At 44.2% G+C, this 19,442-nt stretch overlaps 1 protein-coding gene across 24 annotated transcripts in view; it reads right to left on the bottom strand.

The window, feature by feature from the left end:
- Positions 1-19,442, bottom strand: part of LOC127622028 (adhesion G protein-coupled receptor F5-like) — a 73,761-nt gene that overhangs the window by 30,930 nt on the left and 23,389 nt on the right. For 22 of the 24 annotated variants that reach the window (XM_052095893.1, XM_052095894.1, XM_052095899.1 and 19 more), the window contains 4 exons: positions 8,211-8,357; positions 7,955-8,107; positions 7,766-7,849; positions 1,836-1,889 (listed from right to left, as the gene is read on the bottom strand). In XM_052095893.1, coding sequence (XP_051951853.1) covers positions 1,836-1,889; positions 7,766-7,849; positions 7,955-8,107; positions 8,211-8,357 — 438 coding nt within the window. The remainder of the gene's footprint in view (positions 1-1,835; positions 1,890-7,765; positions 7,850-7,954; positions 8,108-8,210; positions 8,358-19,442) is intronic. The other 2 variants (XM_052095895.1, XM_052095896.1) reach the window with 2 other exon arrangements.

Here is a 19,442-nt window from a genome sequence, read left to right as displayed (position 1 = left end):
TCTTCTGGGCTTCAGTGAAGCGTTCAGCGAACTCTTTTACCGCCGGTCCGAACAGGCCGCTTGGGGCGATAGGCGCGTCGAGGAAAGGTGCCTTATCCGCGTCCTTCATTTCTGTTAGCGTCAGCCACAGATGGCGCTCAAGGACAGTCAGGTTAGCCATGGCCCGGCCGATGGATTGGGCGGTGGCCTTTGTGGCTCGCAGGGCTACATCAGTGGCGCTGCGCAGGTCCTTGAAAGCCTCAGGTTCAGGTCCAGATTCGTCCATGGTGCGGAGAAGTTTGGCCTGATAGACCTGCAGAACAGCCATAGAATGAAGCTGACGCAGCTTGGCGGGCGGCGCATATGCGTGACCGGCGAGAGCTGAGGTAGATCTGCAGGGCTTCGAGGGATGAGAAGCTTTGGCTTTCCATCCAGTGGTGGAGGGTGGGCACAGATGGTTGGCCATAGCCTCCTCGAGGGGCGGGTTCCTCAGTAGCCTCTTTCTCTCGCGCCGTCCACGAAGATGAGCGAGGAAGAGAAAGAAGGCATCAGGCAAGCAGAGTGCGGGGCTTTCCACGACTTTGTGAGTTCGTCGTGAACTTCGGGGAAGAAAGGGGAGGGTCTCTGTCGAGGGGCCTGCCGGCACCCTTGCAGGAACCACTCGTCCAGCCGGCTCCGGGCAGGTTCTTCCGGAGAAGACCAGTCGAGCCCGAGGTCTTCCACGGCTTTGGACAGTATGCGGACGATTATGCGGAGTCCATGCTGGTGCCCCTGCTCGTGTCCGCTAGTGTCGACGGCGCGGGGTTGAAGGCCGAGCCCGGCCAGTCGTCGGATGCAGCGTCAATGGAAAGGCTGTCATCCTTTTCACCGTCGTCCCCTGATGCGCCGAACGAGACGAGACCCAGCGCTCCGGAGGGGTGCTGGTCTGCCTGCGTGAAATGAACTGGCGGCAGGGAGTCCTCGGGTGGTGGTGAAGCACGCGGGGACTGGCCCGGCGTGACGTCACTGAAGTCCGCGTGCTCTGGCGGCCTCCGTGAGCGGCGCTTTTTCTTGCGGGGCTCGAACAGAGCGGATGGCAGCACGGTGGTAGCAGGCTCGTTCGCGGCGAAGGCGGCAAAGCGAGCGCGCAGCTCGGTGAGGCCCAGGGAGTCACATTCGGGGCATCCGCCTCGAGTGAGAGCAGCTTCTGCGTGGTCAGGTCCCAGGCAGCGGCGCGAGATAATGTGACGGTCCCCGTCAGGAAGAGGGCCTCTGCACGAGGCGCAGGTCGAAGGCATTTTAAACAACGCCTCGAATTTGCTCTTTACTAAGGACAAAAAAGCGTCGCAGAGGCGAACACTTGAAAAGTTATTGTTTAGTAAAGGATATAAGGTGATGCCTGCCGGATGGCGTAGCAGAAGGCTTTGAAGGCGGCTAAAGGCGCCGGCGTCCTCATAGTAGGCCTGCTGTAGGCTTGTCGACGGCGGGCGAAAAGACTACAATAATCCAGAGGATCCAGCGAAGAGAAGGTCTTTGCTGAAGGAGATTAAATCTAAAGAACTCTCATGACGGGGCGCCTAATATATAGCCTTAGCCACGCCCATCTTGGCGGGTCTCTGAGCGCTGAGCGTGAAGCGCTCATTGGTCGCGTGCTCAGAGTCGCCCCGTCATTGGTTCGAGCAAGTTGCCACAGCACAGCCAATGACCGAGCTGCCTCGCTCATTGCTGTCTGCTGTGCAGCTGCAATGCGTTTTACATAAAGACTTCAATATTTCTCGAGAAACGGAGTTTTCCCATAGCGTAAGCTACTTACGCAATAGGAGAGACCTCTCGAAAGGGAACTAGCCTTATCTCATAATTGTACAGTATATACATACCTTTTGGTGTTGGTGTTGGTGTTGGTGCAGGTGCAGGTGGATTTACAGGTGGCACTGAAGATTTGTGAAAAACATAAACAACAATCAATCAATACAATAAATATTTGTTATGAATATTTTATTTATTTCATTTACTGGATGACGACAATGGTCTAAATGTTGTCGTTCTAATTTATGTAAAATGAAGATATTCATATGCATTGTTTTACAAGAGTTAAATCGCCTTACAAAAAAATAAAAATAAAAAAAATCCCAGCACACTTCTTGTAAAGAGTAGGGGTGTAACCTCGTTGTCCTGGCTAAATTTGCCCCATTGGCCCTTCTCAAGCATGAACTCCAAATAATCTCCATTGATTAATTGGCCCTATAACTCTAAGCTCTCCTCTTCACCAACCGCTGGTGTGTGGTGGGTATTCTGGTGCACTATGGCTGCCGTCGCATCATCCAGGTGGATGCTGCACTCTGGTGGTGGTTGAAGAGATTCCCCCTATACTATGTAAAGTGCTTGAGTGCCTAGAAAAGTACTATATAAATGTAAGGAATTATTAATTATTATCAATTCTCAGATAGCCGCCTATGGGGCATGCTGTAACATTTCACATTCTTTTTTCGAGGTAGACTGCGAAAAAAGTATATGCTGTATTCAATAAACAAGACCACATATGTGCAATGGACACGTGTGAAATTAATGAGAAAAATACATCGAACCCCAATTACATTTACACAAACTTAAGAAAGCCAAAAACTGTTAGTTTGTTCTCCGCTCTTATGTGCATAGCCTACCTAAAGAACATACTATATTGACAGAGGAAAAATGCGCCCTTCATCAAATACTGTACATACTTTGACAGATGCAGTTTCAGACGCAGCAAATGTTTATTTTTATTATTGAAATTCCGTTTGGTTGCGATAGTGGTGCAGAAATTGCATCAACTTTGAACTGATGTCATTGCAAATTGTTATCACGACAACGGTAAGCGTCTCTGTCAACTTATAGTCAATGAACACACAATGACACAACTGTATTTGGAGCAGGAGAAACGCAGTCAATCAAGATTAATAAAAAAAAAATTATAGACAATTTGTTAAAGCATTCTCTTCCTATCTAAATAAAGCAACAATTATATGCTAGTGTTGGGCTTATCAGTTTGTGTGGATGACACTCAAGAGGGATGTTTTGTTTCCATGATTTATGGGGACTTTCCATAGACATAATGGTTTTTATACTGTACAAACTTTATATTCTATCCCCTAAACCTAACCCTACCCCTAAACCTAACCCTCACAGAAAACATTCTGCATTTTTACATTTTCAAAAAACATAATTTAGTATGATTTATAAGCTGTTTTCCTTATGGGGACCGACAAAATGTCCCCACAAGGTCAAAAATTTCGGGTTTTACTATCCTTATGGGGACATTTGGTACCCACAAAGTGATATCACGCCATACACACACACACACACACACACACACACACACACACACACACACACACACACACACACACACACACACATGTTTGGTTTCCATGTTTTATGGGGACTTTCCATAGACATAATGGTTTTTATACTGTACAAACTTTATATTCTATCCCCTAAACCTAACCCTACCCCTAAACCTAACCCTCACAGAAAACTTTCTGCATTTTTACATTTTCAAAGAACATAATTTAGTATGATTTATAAGCTGTTTTCCTCATGGGGACCGACAAAATGTCCCCACAAGGTCAAAAATTTCAGGTTTTACTATCCTTATGGGGACATTTGGTCCCCACAAAGTGATAAATACACGCTCACACATACACACACACACACACACACACACACACACACACACACACACACACACACACACACACACACACACACACACACACACACACACACGTAGTGTTTCCATGTTATATGGGGACTTTCCATAGACATAATGGTTTTTATACTGTACAAACTTTATACTCTATCCCCTAATCGTAACCCTATCCCTAAACCTAACCATCACAGAAAACTTTCTGCATTTTTAGATTTTCAAAAAACATAATTTAGTATGATTTATAAGCTGTTTTCCTCATGGGGACTGACAAAATGTCCCCACAAGGTCAAAAATTTCGGGTTTTACTATACATATGGGGACATTTGGTCCCCACAAAGTGATAAATACATGCTCACACAATCCCTGCATTAAAAATAAACATGTATGATCTTGCTAATCAGTGTGTCCTAATTTGCTGGTGCAGCATTTTTCTTTCATGCCTCCAACATACACATGAGTATTTGATTGGTTAAGATCTCAGCTTGCACATAGAGATTTCGTAGCTGAATAATCATTCTGCTCTGTGATAAAGTGGCCCATAATTTCTGGTCTACGATCAGTTTCCCAAAGCCATATCAAAACCAAACTATTAGGGAAATGCAGGACTGGCTCATTGGTTTGTGAGGCCCTAGACGAAATCATGGTTTCAAGATGTGATTTTATGACTTCCATGACGTTGGCACCCCATATAATTAAATAATTACCAAGACTATTCCATTTGTTTGTGCTACATTTGTCCTGATTTGTGCCACAAAACGAACGTTGGTGCTGGTTTGGTGTTTGAGTTTTGGCTTTGTGACTTCACTTTCCACTCCATGTGGTCCAAATTACTCCAAACAGGTGCCTTTCGTTTGTGCACGATTTTGTGCTGGTTTGTGCCGTTAAAAGAAACACTAACTATTTATCTTCATTATATATATATTAGAGGTCAACCGATATATCAGTTTTGCCAATTAATCGGTACCCATAAAAGATTTCTGGAACTATCGGTTATCTGCAAAAATCAAAGCAGATAGTTTCCCCCGTTGCATCCGGTGCTGGAGCATCTGGGTAGGGTCCACTGCCGTTAAACAGTATGGGAGCTGCACTTCAATTATGCCTTGTGCTGTTTGTTTTGACATGTGAGACTATACTCTGCATGGAGAGGAACACTTAATATACAGATTTAAAACATCAATAACGAAAAGATATGTATGCAGAACACTACAGCACCCAGGGGCGTAATCTGCACTAGGTGTGCAGAAGGAGAGAAAGCTGCTGGAATGTGCCATATATCCATCAGCATACATTCTTTCTAAGGTGAATGGAACAGCAGTGTGATTCGGCTCCGTTCGGCTCTGAAGAAAGAATCTGAATGTGTGGCCGCTGGATATATTCCAGCTCCTTATATACCCGTATGTCCGGGGTAGTGGCATGAGGTGTTCGGGGCTCTCAAGGGCGCCCCTAGTGTCACTACATCTACACAACGTTGAGTGAGTAACAGAAAGGGAACATCTATTACTATTTATTTGCATTAGTTTATATCCAGTTGGTCAAGTTTATAAATGTATTAATATCTTCATGCAATCAAATGTTTAAACAAATCAGAAACGCATCGGATTTCAATTAAATTTTTTATCCTCACTGTAATACAATGACTTCAGATTGATCACATTCTTGTGCTAAAAAGGCTAGACACAGCACAAAAAATACAGTTTAACAGACAACAGTTGTCTCAAGATGCTTTTAAAGTTCTTTTTAATTAGAAACATCATCTAAAAACAGTGCTCCAGCACGAGACGCTGAATAAACAAAAACAAAGGGACACAAGGACTTTCATCTAGCGTATGTTTACATAGAAAAACAAATGGATGGTTGCAAAAGTGTTCAGTGTGAACAGCCCCTTACAGTAGGTGGAGGTCTTTGGCCATTGCGCCTTGCTCTCTTATATGTATTTCTCAGATTAAGCAATGAGTTGTTTAAATGCTTTGTCGGGAAAGATTTTCAACTTGGAAATATTTGTCTCGAGAACTCGAGTCTTTTGTTTTCCATCTGTTTGAACAGCCCCTAGCCTGGGCTCATAGTCTGAGCTGCATGTATTGGTGGTGGTGTAGTGGGCTAAAGCACTATACTGGTAAGCAAAAGATTGATGGTTCGATCCCCACAGCCACCACCGTTGTGTCCTTGAGCAAGGCACTTAACTCCAGGTTGCTCAGTGGGGATTGTCCCTGTAATAAATGCACTGTAAGTCGCTTTGGATAAAAGCGTCTGCCAAATGCATAAATGTAAATGTAATGCATCACCACCGAGTTCAGCTGAATACCACTGCTATCTGTGAATATTGCTTCTCTACATACAACTGTACTGAATAAAAAACAATGTGGTATTTCACTGTTATTATGAAGCTTGAGTCTGGGGTAGGTGTAATCAACTCTCCATTGAAGCTTTTTCCCCCCTCATTTTACATTTGACTTAACTTTAGAGAATATGGACCAACTAAAAAATGTTTATTTAAAATGTTTTATGTGTTTTTGTTTACTGTACTGGCAGAGTTTTGTAAAAAAAAATCTACCAGTGCTGAAGAAGTAATCCAATGTATTTAGAACATATTAATGACCATGAGTATTCTAACGGAATACATTACAAATTACATTTTACAGCATATTTTCTGTAATCTGTAGTGGAATACATTTAAAAGTAACCCTTCCAAATCTGCAAACAGTACAGATGCAATGAAAACTCAAAGCATGTCCCCCGATGAAGTTACACATATTCTGTATGTGAAACGGGTGATCAACTTTTAATACTTTTTTGGATTTATTTTATTTCTTTTAAGGCAATTAGTGCAATCCTCTGAGTAGCAGGTTAGCGGCTAGTTGTTTACAAATGTCATAGGTTTTTGAACAATCACAGGCTGCAGCACCTCCCACAGTTTCCTACAGTCCCTATACACCCCCAAACCTACTCCAGAGTAGGAGCTAAATATCCCCCTAAAATAGTTCTAAAGGAACTATAGTTCCTTTGGTACAAAAGTGACAATGTACTAGTCCCATGGAAAAGTACTTAAAATGGGCTTTACCACCGCCAGTGGGAAAGGGCCTATAGCCATTTTAAGGGACATTTCTAGCTCCAACTCCAGGGTAGGTACTTTTGGGGGTGTAAAGGAACTATGGGAGTTGCAGCAACCTGTGATTGGTCATAAACCTATGATTCACAAATTAATGAGATGTGAGGAGTCATTATTTGTAAACAAACTTATATCTGCTAGCTTGCTATTCAGAGGATTGTGCTAATTTTACAATTCCCTTAATATAAATAATTTAAGACCAACAAATTATCCAAAGAGAATAGCCCGTTTCACATGTTTGTCTGAGGGTAGTGTTAATTGTGACAGGGCCTTGTCCCCTCCCTCATCCAGGTAGACGGGGATGACCTGCCGACAGACAGGGCTTAGGGCACGCCCTCCCCCAGGGAAAGAGGGGTGGGGGGGTGTACATCATGCCGGGGGCTCCCCTGCCTGAGAGAACGAGGGAGGAATGTGACAGGCCGGAGGGCGGGGCCGGGTCGTGATTATACACCCCCGGTCCCTTATCGGGCTAATTAAGCCTGCGAGAGGGATAAAGGCTGATTGCGGACAGTAGTGCGATGAGAGAGAGATCGTTTACGGACATGTCCGTCATGTGTGTGTGTGTTTGTATTTTGTTTAAGTTTATCATTAAAATATTATATATATTGCCAAGCCGGTTCTCGCCTCCTCCTTTCCATTGAACTGCTTTACATTAATATTGAATGTAGTGTTCGTTTCACAAAATTATTTTGTACTCTGCTTCAAAAATGTAAATGAATGCACTTTCACTTTTGTGTTAACTTTTAAAAACTTTCAAGTGTGATTCTCCAAATCACATATGTGATTCTGCCTCTCATATTTTATCAAAGTTGTGTTGAGAAATATGTATGAAGAGATACAAATTGTTGTGCAACAACCAGCCTTATTTACAGTATATCTGAAAAATGCAGATTTACAGAATCTAATCACTGAGAACATGTTCTGATTATTGATGTGTTTAAAAGGGATCAATCCCAAGCCTTGTAACTATTATTAAAGTTGAGAGTAAACACAGATATGAAGCTAGAACCAACCTTTGCATGTCTTATTAATTGCGATGGTGAGATCGAACTTTGGTGCAGTAGATATGTATAAATTGACCAGACATTCATGCACATCTGAAACAACAAAAACAGTGCCCATCAGTAAATCATATGTTTAATAGTGCACAGTTTACTATTATTTAAGTTGAGAGTATAAACAGATGTGAAGCTAAAACAAACCTTTGCATGTCTTATCCATTCTGATGGTGAGTTCTGATATACTTGCAATATATCCAGACAAGACATTCCAAATGTAAACTGCAATATTATTTTTGCATTTGGCATATGAAACACATTCCTGTATAGATAAATTGACCTGACATTTATCCACATCTGAAAAAAAAGATAGTGACCATCAGTAAATTGCATTTTGAACAGTGCACAGGTTACTATTATTCAATATTAGATTATACTCAGATGTGAATATAGAACAAACCTTTGCATGTCTTATTAATTCCGATAGTGAGTTCTGACATTGTTGTAGTAAATCCAACCAAGAAATTGTAAATGTAATCTGTAATATTATTTGTGCAGGTTGAGTCCGGACCACAAATGGATAGATTGAACTGACATTCATTCACATCTGAAAAAAATAAAGATATTAGCCATTAATAAATCACATACTTAATGAAGCATGTGTAACTATGCCATAAAATATTGATAATTGATCAACATGTTATTTTATCAATAAATTTTTTGAGAATCAATATATTAACATTAGCCAACATTGAAATCAGAATCCTAATGCATAATAGCATTAGGTGACCACAATAGGGTGCTATATAATTTACTTAAGCCAGTGGCCTGCATGCTTATTTCCGGTTGTATGAACGATCATTGAAATTGAGTGAGATTACATGGGCTGTGTCTCGTATGGAAGGCTGCATGCTAGATAGGACGTGTCCTTTGAAGGCTGCAGTATACCGAGTATCCTCTTTTCAACAAGCCTCATTTAAACAAGATGGCTTTCGTAGGACAAACGGAAACGTCTTGTGTTGAAGAAGCGACACTAGGGGTCTCTCTTGAGCACCAAATATACCTCTGATCTATGAAAAAGAATTTGCATGTCCCACCCCCGGACATAAGGGCATAAAGGTGGGGAAATGCATCTGTTTCATTCAGGATTTTTCTGAAGGTTGCCAACGTGGGAATGGGCCGAGCCTAGCCGGGCCTCTTTTCTCTCTATTTTTCTCGCATAGAGCAAAATGGTTGCCCTTACACGCATCATGGAAAGGGGGTCTTACCCAGTTTCCTATTCTTTCAGGGGGAAAAGACCACACCCGCCCAGAGAGGGGGAGGTAAAAGTGGCAAAATACACAACATGGGCTTTTAGGTCACATGTGGGAAGTGGCGCGGTGGTATATACCGCCTCTTCAGAGGGAGGAGTTGCTACAGACACAGCGACCGGGGGACAGTGGGAACTGCCTAAGGGAGACATGGGTCCACTCGTAAGGAGACCGTACCACAGAAAATACACACAGGCAGAACGTCCACGTAGGATCCCTAACCTGCAAAGCACCTATTCCAGTACAGGTTAGATTTGAGTACCAGCAGTGGATTGGGTCGGCGAATTCCTCCGCCGAATTGCGGACCCACAAGGCTAGGGAGGAGTCATCTAGGGAGCCAAGTGAGTGGGCGCTCCAGGGATAAAAAGCACACAGTATTACCTCAGCCGAGGGAAAAGGAGCTAGGTGCAAGCGATTCACCCGGTCAATCCGTCAGCGTGTTACTGAGTTCTACCGGCTCGGACTTGAGAAAACACGGGACGAGACTGGCTCTACCCTGAGATTGTAGAATCTCACAAAGGTATTAGGTGTTACCCAACCTGCTGCTCTGCATATGTCTGCCAGGGAGATGCCTCTGGCCAGTGCCATTGAGGACATAACACTCCTCATCATGCATCTCCGGGAAGAAAGGGACCGGGGGAGGGGGGCATGGCTGTGAGCGGCGCGCAGACCCCAGGAACCAATCAGTCAGCCGCGACGGCTGTGGGGAGGATGGAGGGTTGCAGTCCAACCCCACGCTGGCGGCGGCCCGGGCAAGCAAGTCGGACATCTGGGCGTCAGCCTCAGTCTGGGCGTGGTGGCCCGAAGGCGGCAGCCCAGATGAGTCTCGGATGCAGCGGCGAGCACATCCAGCTCGAGGGGCTCAAGAGGACAGTCAGGCTGGCTGTGAGGCGAGCTGATGTTGCCTCTAGCCCGGACGGAAGTCAACAAGCGTGCCGGGGGCGGGGGGTTTGCAGGGACGTACCCGGTGAAACCGTGCCCGCTGCCATCCCCGGATCATCAGCGCATCAATCCCGTGGGAAGGAGCGACGCGGGGGGTGGCTAGAGTGACGTTCCTGTGGGTGCAGGAAAGCCGTGACTGCAACGTTGCCATGGTCATGTCCTCGCAATGATAACATGAACCATCCACAAACGCTGCCACTATGTGATCGCAGCCCAGACACATGAGACAGCGCCTGTGGCCATCTGAAGCAGAGAGCACTCTACCGCATCCAGGAACTACACAGGGGCGGAAAGGCATCTTTACAAAGACGCATCCTGAAAAGGACGTTCAACGCCGCTGTGTATTGCTCTTTTAGAGAAAATTACTCTTTTAGAGAAAATCACTCTTTTATACAACACTCTTTTTAGTATTCTGCTTTCGAAGCGCCCAGGGGCAAACTGCACTGCCGTGCAGAGAAGGAGAAAGCCGCTGAAGTGCGCCGTAGATCCAACAGCAGTAATCACTCAGAGGTAGAGGAACAGGTGTGAAGCCTCTGTACGCGCTATGTCTCCATGGCAACTCGCTCAACAATCCATGTGTTAGAATGTGTGGGTTGACGGTCTTAGAAGTGGAGGCAGCTGGGATTCATTCTCCACCACCCGGATTGAGGCGAATCACTACGCATCCACGAGGACTTAAAATGCACATTGGGAATTGGACATTCCAATTTGAAAAACTCGCTCAACCATCCATGTGATAGAATGTGTGGGTTGACGGTCTCAGACATGGAGGCAGCTGGGATTCGTTCTCCGCCACCTGGATTGAGGCGAATCACTACGCATCCACAAGGACTTAAAATGCATATTGGGAATTGGACATTTCAATTTGAAAAAAAAAAGAAAAAAAACATTATCCAACAAATAAATTAGAAGCCTATAATGCATAATAGCATAAGGTAACCAAAATAGGGTGATATATAATTTACTTAAGCCATTGGTTGGTACTAGGACAAGGCAAAAAATAAGTTGTTGATCTAATCGTCACCATACACAAACCATTACAAAGGATTTTGTACTTCTTCAATTAGGAACAAAGTGACGTTGATGAGTTGGCGGATTAGTGTATGAAACTGGTGTAACTGTGCAAACTGAATGATTAGAAAATATTATGCAATTTCTCTGTGTGCCTGAAAAGGTTTTATTCAAGCGTCAATCCACAAAAAGACATAGGCTATGTGTAAATGAAAATACATTGTGTAGGCTACATACAGTATATACATATACCATGAATATATCATCCAGTGGTGACTAAAGAAAATAATCTATGTTCTTTGACAGGGCTGGACTGGTAATCTGGCATACCGGGCATTTTCCTGGTGGGCCAGAGTACTTAGGGGCCAATCGGGGCATACTGGCCATCAGGAGAACCGAGCAGGCCGGTGGGTCAGCCACGAAACGGGTCGAAAGGGCCGAGATAAGCTAAAATGAACCACCGCGTTATGCAGAATAGGCAACAAAATGGCACAGCAATATGCAGAAAAATACAGAGAAAAGTCCACGTCCCTGTCCCCCCAACAACTTTTTGGGCCAGTTACAATGTACAATCCTGGGCCGGTTTCTCTTCCCAGTCCAGCCCTGTTCTTTGATAATGATTTGGATCTTGTTAACAGTAATGGAAAAACTAAGCAGGTTAAGATCTGTGGTGCTGAAGAATTTTGAGCAAACTTCGGAGTGGTCCGCCAGACTCGATGCTTATTCTCGATTATATGAGTGATAATTGAAACTGAGTGACATTACACGGTGTGATCGCGGTGTGAATGGGACTTTATTGTTTCTGTGAGAAGAGACTTCCAAAGGAGACTTGTTAGAGACTTGGCAGAAACAAGAATGAACATACAGTATTTACAAGTAAAAAAAGAGAGGTGAGTGGTCTATCAGCAACAGGAGATAACATCCTCTTCTTTTTGCGCACATCTACCAGCAGCTTGTGATGGCAGAAAACAAAGCTTTTCAAAACTCTGAATCAATTGAACTAATTGCTTCGCAAAATGATTCAGTTTCGAAGAACTTAAAATACTGCAAGCTGGTGACACCTGCTGGTCAAAACAGTGTAAATGCAACGAACACAGCCCAAATATGTACAGGATGACATGCTTTACAAACCAGCTGCAAATATTGTTAATGAAAGTGTATTCTATTAAATGCAATCTAAAAATATAAATACCATTAAACCAAGTACCATGATTTTTTGTGATTTAAATGCAATTTTGAAAATGTAAGTTTTTATTTTTACAAAAAAAAATAAGTTCCCCTTCTGTTACTCACTCAACTTTGTGTCGAATGTAGTGACACAAGGGGTCTTTCTTGAGAGCCTCACGTATCACTGGACTTTAGAAAAGGCCAATGAGAAATTGGCAGACAGAATTTGCATGTCCTGCTCCCGGACATACAGGTAAAAAGGGAAGCCGGCATGCGTCTGTCAGTCAGATTTTTTCTTCGGAGCCGAGCGGTTGTGCAGCAGCAAGCTGAGTCTCACTACTGTTCCACTCAACTCTATCAGAGGTTTTTTGCTGTTGCTGTTGGATCTATGGAGTGTTACCACTGGCTTTCTCCCTCTCTGCATGCTGTGCAGTTCACGGCCCTGGGCGCTTTGACAGTATTTGGGAGACAGCATTTATGAATGGTTTATGCTCTCATTGCGAGAACATAGCCATGTCAATGTTGCGATCGTGGCTTTCTCCCTTCCAAAGGAAAGCCACTTCAGCCGCCCCCTGCACCGCACCTTCTTCCTACGTGATGCCAATGAACCACACGCCCCCCCCCAGCAAGCTTGTTTGCTTCCATCCGGGTCTAATGCAAGACCAGCTCACCTCATCACAGTCCGTTGTGTCATTCGGACCCTGCGAGCTGGATGAAGATTGTGCCCTGCATCAGAGAGCATCACAGCGGCATCTGGTGCTGATGACTCATCTGGGCTGCCACCTTCGAGGCTGATGTGCGGATGTCTAATATGATTTCCCAGGCCAGCTTGAGATTCAGGGCACCACTCATAGCCACGCCAACACGCCCCGGTTTCTTTCTTCCTGGAAAGTGCATGACAAGCTGACGAGGTCGTGGAGGGCAAATTTTGTTACCCAGATCCGACCTCCTTGCTCATTCGCTCTCACTACCCTTGATGGTGGCACGGCCCACCGACCTCGCTCTCAGAGCCACGAAGGTCACAGCGCCTGCACTAGGGCAGGCAATGGCCACCCTTGTGGTCCAGGAACGCTACCTATGTAAGGCAAGGTAAGTGCTTTGAGTCTTTTCTCAGCACCCAAGTCTCGGGACATGCTTTTGCCTCCTTATGTATTATTACCTCCTCTGGTTTTATGGTAGTGGGAACCACGCCGTTGAAACGCAGAGGGCAGTGAGCGAATTGAATTCTGTAGCCTCTTTCTACTGTTTTAGAACCTACATAGAAATACCTGGCAGAAGTTTCCACGCTGCCAGGTTCTCTGAGATGGGTACTAATTTCAACACTTCCTGTTGAGGGGGTGTTGAGTGTTCCATGTCCTGGATTAAGGCTGGAAGCAACGGTACACCCAACTCTTTGTTGGAAGCCTCTATCACCCGAAACACCAAAGGCGGCGGAGTGAAGAGGTTTCGTGAGGGTATCGGGAGGGCCGAAGTGGATTATACACGCGCTCCGTCCCGAAGGGAACTACCCTCACAAGGCTGGGTACAAGACCATCAGGGTTTCTTTCTTTTAGAAATCACAGCCCTGAGGTCTTGCTTGGACGGCTTCTGAGGGCGACAAACCTGTCCCCAGTCCCTACGAGGGGGAGCACGGCTCGCCATTCTCTGTTTTTGAGCCTCCCTCCTAGCAGAATCAGGGCGAGACTGGGTGGCCGATGGCCCCGCCCCCTGAGTGCGGCGAGAAAGAAACTGCCCAAAGGCTTCCTCGTGGCTTTTCGCCTCCTGGCGAATAACCGTATTCATGGCATCGCCGAAGAGACCAGAATGCAAAACCGGGGCATCCCTGATGCCTGAAAGGTTGACGCCGGTTTCACACTGCACGCGTTAGCAGCGCGTAAGCAGCGCATATTTTTTTCGGCGCCCATGTTAACAGATTAGAGCATTCACATCGCACGCAGAGGCGGCGCGGCAGCGCGTAGCAGGAGCAGAGCAGGAGCAGCAGTGCCGCGATCGTTTCGGCGTCCTGTCTATTTTTGCCGCTGGCTTACGCTGAATTAAAGTGACAATGCATTGATCATGGCAAAAATACACAGCAGTTACCAAAAGCGCATTGATGATATCTATTGTGTTTTAAACAGTCAATCAAATGACCTTCATCAATTTAAAAAGAAAACAAATGTCCAAAAACAAACTTGTTGCCCAAACTACAAAAACAAGTTTAAATAATTTATACTGCCAGTTTAGTTTAAGTTAGATTAATTTAATGTATAAATGTATATACACATAACTAATATATATATATATATATATATATATATATATATATATATATATATATATATAGTCATAAGGATGCCATGCTGATATCATGCCGACAATCATAAACAAAAGCACGTGGTGTCACAGCCGGTATGGTCGAGTCGGAGTTCGGCGACAAGATGGTAATATGCACCATATTCTCTCCTTCGTCGGTTCATGGAGTGAACCCAAAGTCTGCGTCTTTTCCGTAGTCTTCGTAATAGCAAACACAGCGCAATGGCCTTCCTTCTATCAACAACTCGCTCTACACGGTCAACAAAAACAAAGATGAACCAAAAGTTATATAATATTATATTAATATTATTATAATAATATAATATAAATGTATTTGAAAATGAAATAAAGCAATGCCAACTTACCCATAGCCTACTTTATCTGTAAACACGCCGCGCGCGTCAAACGCTGCCAGTATGAAAGCAAAACGCGCGTGTCCTGCTTCCGCTCACCGTACGCACTGCTCCTGCGCTGCTTACGCTCTGCTAACACGTGCAGTGTGAAACCGGCGTGAGCCATAAATGCCTCTCCGTATTGACCAAAGCGGACATAGACCGGCCAATGGCACGGGCTGACTGCTTGGTCGCATGGAGAGATAAATCTGTAGGCCGACGTAGTTCTGAAAAAGCCTCTTCGTCAAGAGTTTCACCCGCACTCAGGTCTTTCAGTAGGTCAGCCTGGTATGCCTGTAACACAGCCATGGTGTGCAGCGCAGCACCAGCCTGACCTGCCGCTTGATAAGCCCTCCCCACTACCATGGAGGTAGTTCTGCATTTTCAATGATGATGCCGAACCCGGCAAGAGATAACCCGCAAGTTTCTCTTCGACCGGCGGCATCATTGAATACCCTCGCGCCTCAGCACCCTACGATAGTCGAATATAGCGATGTTGAGGGCACGTGAACACGCAAGGTATAAGGTTTCCTCCACGAACAAGCAAGCTCATCATGGAGGTCATCAAACATGGGAAGGGACTGATGAGGCGTTCCCATCCCTTGGCCACCAGACAGAAATCTGTCCTCTAATTTGGAGCGTTGGGGGGGTTCTTGGTCGCGTGGCCAGTCTATTTGAAGTCTGGCCACTGCACGAGTAATCACATTGCGTAACTCTTCAGAAGATTTAGAGTCATGCTTTGTGTGCTCGGATGTGGGTAACTCAAAATCTGCAGATCCAAGAGAATCGAGGTCCCCCTCATGAACTGAAGAGGCGCCGGAGGACACTTCAAGATCACGTGAAGGACCAGCCGGATCTGGTGAGAGAGCGAGCGAAAGGGATGGACCCGTCTCTCACTCCTCAGCCAGATCCATACGAGAGCCCCATGAATGAAGTGTGGGTGCCGGCTCTCGGAAGTAAGTAAGGCGAGCGTGAAGCATTCTGACCGAAAGTAGGTCACAATGTGCGCACCCGCTCTGCCCCAACGCGAGAGCAGCATGCTCTTCCCCCAAACAAACAAAACAAAACTCATGCGTGTCCTTGTCAGTTATGTAACGCTGACAAGGAAACAACATCGGTTTGCTCTGTTTCTCCGACATTTTCTCTCTTTTAATTTTATATATATATATATATATATATATATATATATATATATATATATATATATAAAATCTCCTTAGAGCAGAGAGAGAAAGGAAAGAAAGTTCTGCGCACTGCCAAACAATTTCTAACTCCTAACAAAGGGAAGAAAGTTTTTTGTTTTTTACAGGCTTGTGAAACACACAGACACAGTATGCTCTGAAGAAAATGGATCTGACGACACACTGGTGACGCCTATATTTATAGCCTGGCCACAGGTGCATCTAATGATCTCACCAGCTGAGGCAATAAATTCCGGTCAATGTTCATTGACGTGTTACACACATATTCACAGCTGGTCACAATGCAGGATTGTTCCCAAAGCGTTTAGCAACGCGCAGCATCATAGTGAAGCTTTTTGTAAAGGGAACATTAGTTAACGCAAAAGCTAAATTGAAATAATAACTAACAATTATTTGACAGCATTTATTAAACATTCATTTCTTTGTTCACATTAACATAATAACTAATAATAACTTTAGTTTTACAGCACTGTGGCAGCGGGGGCGTGGTCAAGCGCGTCCAAGCATGGAGAAAGGTCACCCCATAGAGTCCTCCCAGCTGGCGGAGGTCCTCCAGTCCCTCGCGACGTTACATCAAAGCCACCAGCAATCCCTGCTTGAGCTCAGGCAGGACCAAGATCGCCGGTTTTTCGAGATCATGCGGGCTCAGGCAGAGGACCGGCACGCCATCCGGAGCCTCCTCAGCCAGGAGACCACGTCGGCTGCTTATATACAAAACAGTATATAAGCGCACTGGGTTGGCTTGTGGGGCTCTCTCTCTCTCGACTGGAGGCTCTGTGTCTGCTTTTTATGCCGCTCTCCTCGTGCTCACTGGAATTAGAGACAGGTGTTAGGCATAATTTAGCTCAGGTGTAAGCACCCTTACTGCTTTCCTCTCCCGGACGGGCGCTTGACCACGCCCCCACTGCCACAAGCACCTTTTAGCAAGTATATGCAAATTAGTAAATACATTTGATTTAAAAACAAACAAAGATTTAGTCTGAATTAAATTCTCTGGATACTTTTGTCCATACTGAGTGCAAATACAAGATAACAAGGTGTAACTTCTCTGGTCAGTTTGATAGAAAGGCTTTGAAATGGCAAAATAGGGACTAGAAGTTCCTGTTCATACAAAACCAGGGAGGGGCTCTCTCAGGTGGAAACGACCAATGAGCCAAATATCTGAGACCAAATATTTAATAACATAACAAAACCTTGGGTAGGCTTAGCCCAACTTTGTCAATCGTGTAACTTTTTGAAATGTAATCTGGGACGCTTACCATTCCAAATGAAGGACTTCAATCAAATTGCTTGAAATAAGAGAATAGTCTCCCAAACACTGTTCGAGATGCTTTAGACTAAAGACTCATCTATTTAGCCAGGCATACACCTAATTTATCCTCCAACCCACAATTAGGCTGCTTTAGTTGGGTCTGCCGGAACCAGAAAACAGAAACATTGAGCATGATCTCTAACTCTGCAATAAATTAAATGGCATCTACGCTTACATCTTTTTATTTGTTTCCCTGTCTCAACCTCGGGACTCCTATCCTGAGGTCACCAGAACCGGCTGGATCCAGCACCATTCCTGCTTCATGTTGTACTCCACTGCTACATGTCGCAGAATGATGATGACTAAATGCAGCCGGTGCCAGCCAAACATCACTTCAGTCTATTATGACAGACTTCAGAGGATGAAATGATGCCAACTCCAACCTGCATTACCTCGGTCTATTTATGGACTACGGTCTTGAAATGAAATGCTTAGACTAACTATTGCCAACAAAAGCCTTCATCAGCCAATTAACAAGGACAATTGCATCTATGTGAACTTCTGCAATTAATCAAGATGGACTTCAAAGACTTTGGTCATTAATCTTACAGTTCAAACACAATCGATGTTTAATCACTGACCCTTAACACTTAGTTGAATAATTTTAAACCATGATTTTACCTATACATAATTAATATTTACATTACATTCATAATGTTAGCCAGAGGGGAACTGGCCCACACAGTGAGTCTGGTTTCTCCCAAGGTTATTTTTCTCCATTAATCTACATCTTATGGAGTTTTGTGTTCCTTGCCACAGTCGCCTACAGCTTGCTCACTGGGATTATTAATACAATTATCATTTAATTATTTTTAAACACTATTAAAAAATCGGATTTTATCTAAATTACACAATGATGATTAATCGAATTTATAGACATTACAGTTTTATCGTCTGTTAATGCTGATATTCTGTAAAGCTGTTTTGAAACGATGTGTGTTGTGAAAGGCGCTATACAAATAAAATTGACTTGACTTGAAGAGAGGGGGACATCTACAGTGAGAGACTGTAACAGGTAGTTACATTTTGGAATTTAATTCATTTAATAACAGTAACCTTCCCGATCATAGATAAATGTAATGAAGTCTACCTACCCACACCGGTTATTGAGGGGTCAAAATTAACTAACAAAATCAGACAGATTTGCTGGGAATAAAATGCCCAAATACTAAAAGCCCTGTTTGGGCCACTGGAAGGTGCCCGGCTGAAAAGCCATTATTGGTCAGAATGCTGTCAGAGACAAAGCATTGGATTTAGACCAATTGACTCTGTACACTGAGAACTTAGAAAAGGAATGAATAATTCCGTGGAGGCAAGGAATAGATCTAGTAGGGTCGAAAAACAAATGATAAAATATCATCAGCATAAAGCTTTTGCACCATACCTCCCACCACCACCCCTGGAAAGTCATCTTCCTTTCTTATCGTGGCTGCTAATGGTTCCAGGGCTAGATAGAACAATAATGGGGAAAGAGGGCAACCCTGCCGTATGCCCCTATGTAGAGTAAAACAATATGAAATGAATCCATATGTTTGTACCGCCGCTACCGTGTGTCTATAAATTAACAATCAAACCAATATAAGTGTTCCCAAATCTATATATTTTCAAAATCTTAAAAAGATAATCCCATTCTACCATATCAAATGCCATTTTGGCATCAAGTGAGATGGCAGCGACCGGAGTCTGATCATTCGCCACTGACCACATAATAATGATGAAACTCATAAGCTGCGGCCCTGAATAAACCCCACCTGATCTAAATGTATAAGAGTTGTCATAACTTTACTTAATCGGTTAGCCAAAATTTTTGACAATATTTTAACGTCTAGCTGGATCAGGGAAGTTGGATGGTTACTCTTACACTCACTTGGATCTTTGTCCTTTTTAAGTATCAGACTGATCCGGGCATGTGTCATGGTTGGCAGGAGCTTTCCATTCTTTAATGATTCCATATAAACTTCTTGCAAAAGTGGAGCCGGTTCTGAAGCATATCTAAAAATTCAGGCAAAGCCATCTGGTCTCGGAGGCAAGCTCCTCCAAGTCTATCTCAGAATCAAGATAATT

This window comes from Xyrauchen texanus, chromosome 28, assembly GCF_025860055.1.
Source record: "Xyrauchen texanus isolate HMW12.3.18 chromosome 28, RBS_HiC_50CHRs, whole genome shotgun sequence".
In the NCBI taxonomy this organism is placed as follows: domain Eukaryota; kingdom Metazoa; phylum Chordata; class Actinopteri; order Cypriniformes; family Catostomidae; genus Xyrauchen; species Xyrauchen texanus.
The sequence above is the reverse complement of the archived record's forward strand: the minus strand, read 5'-3'. Positions and strand labels throughout refer to the sequence as shown.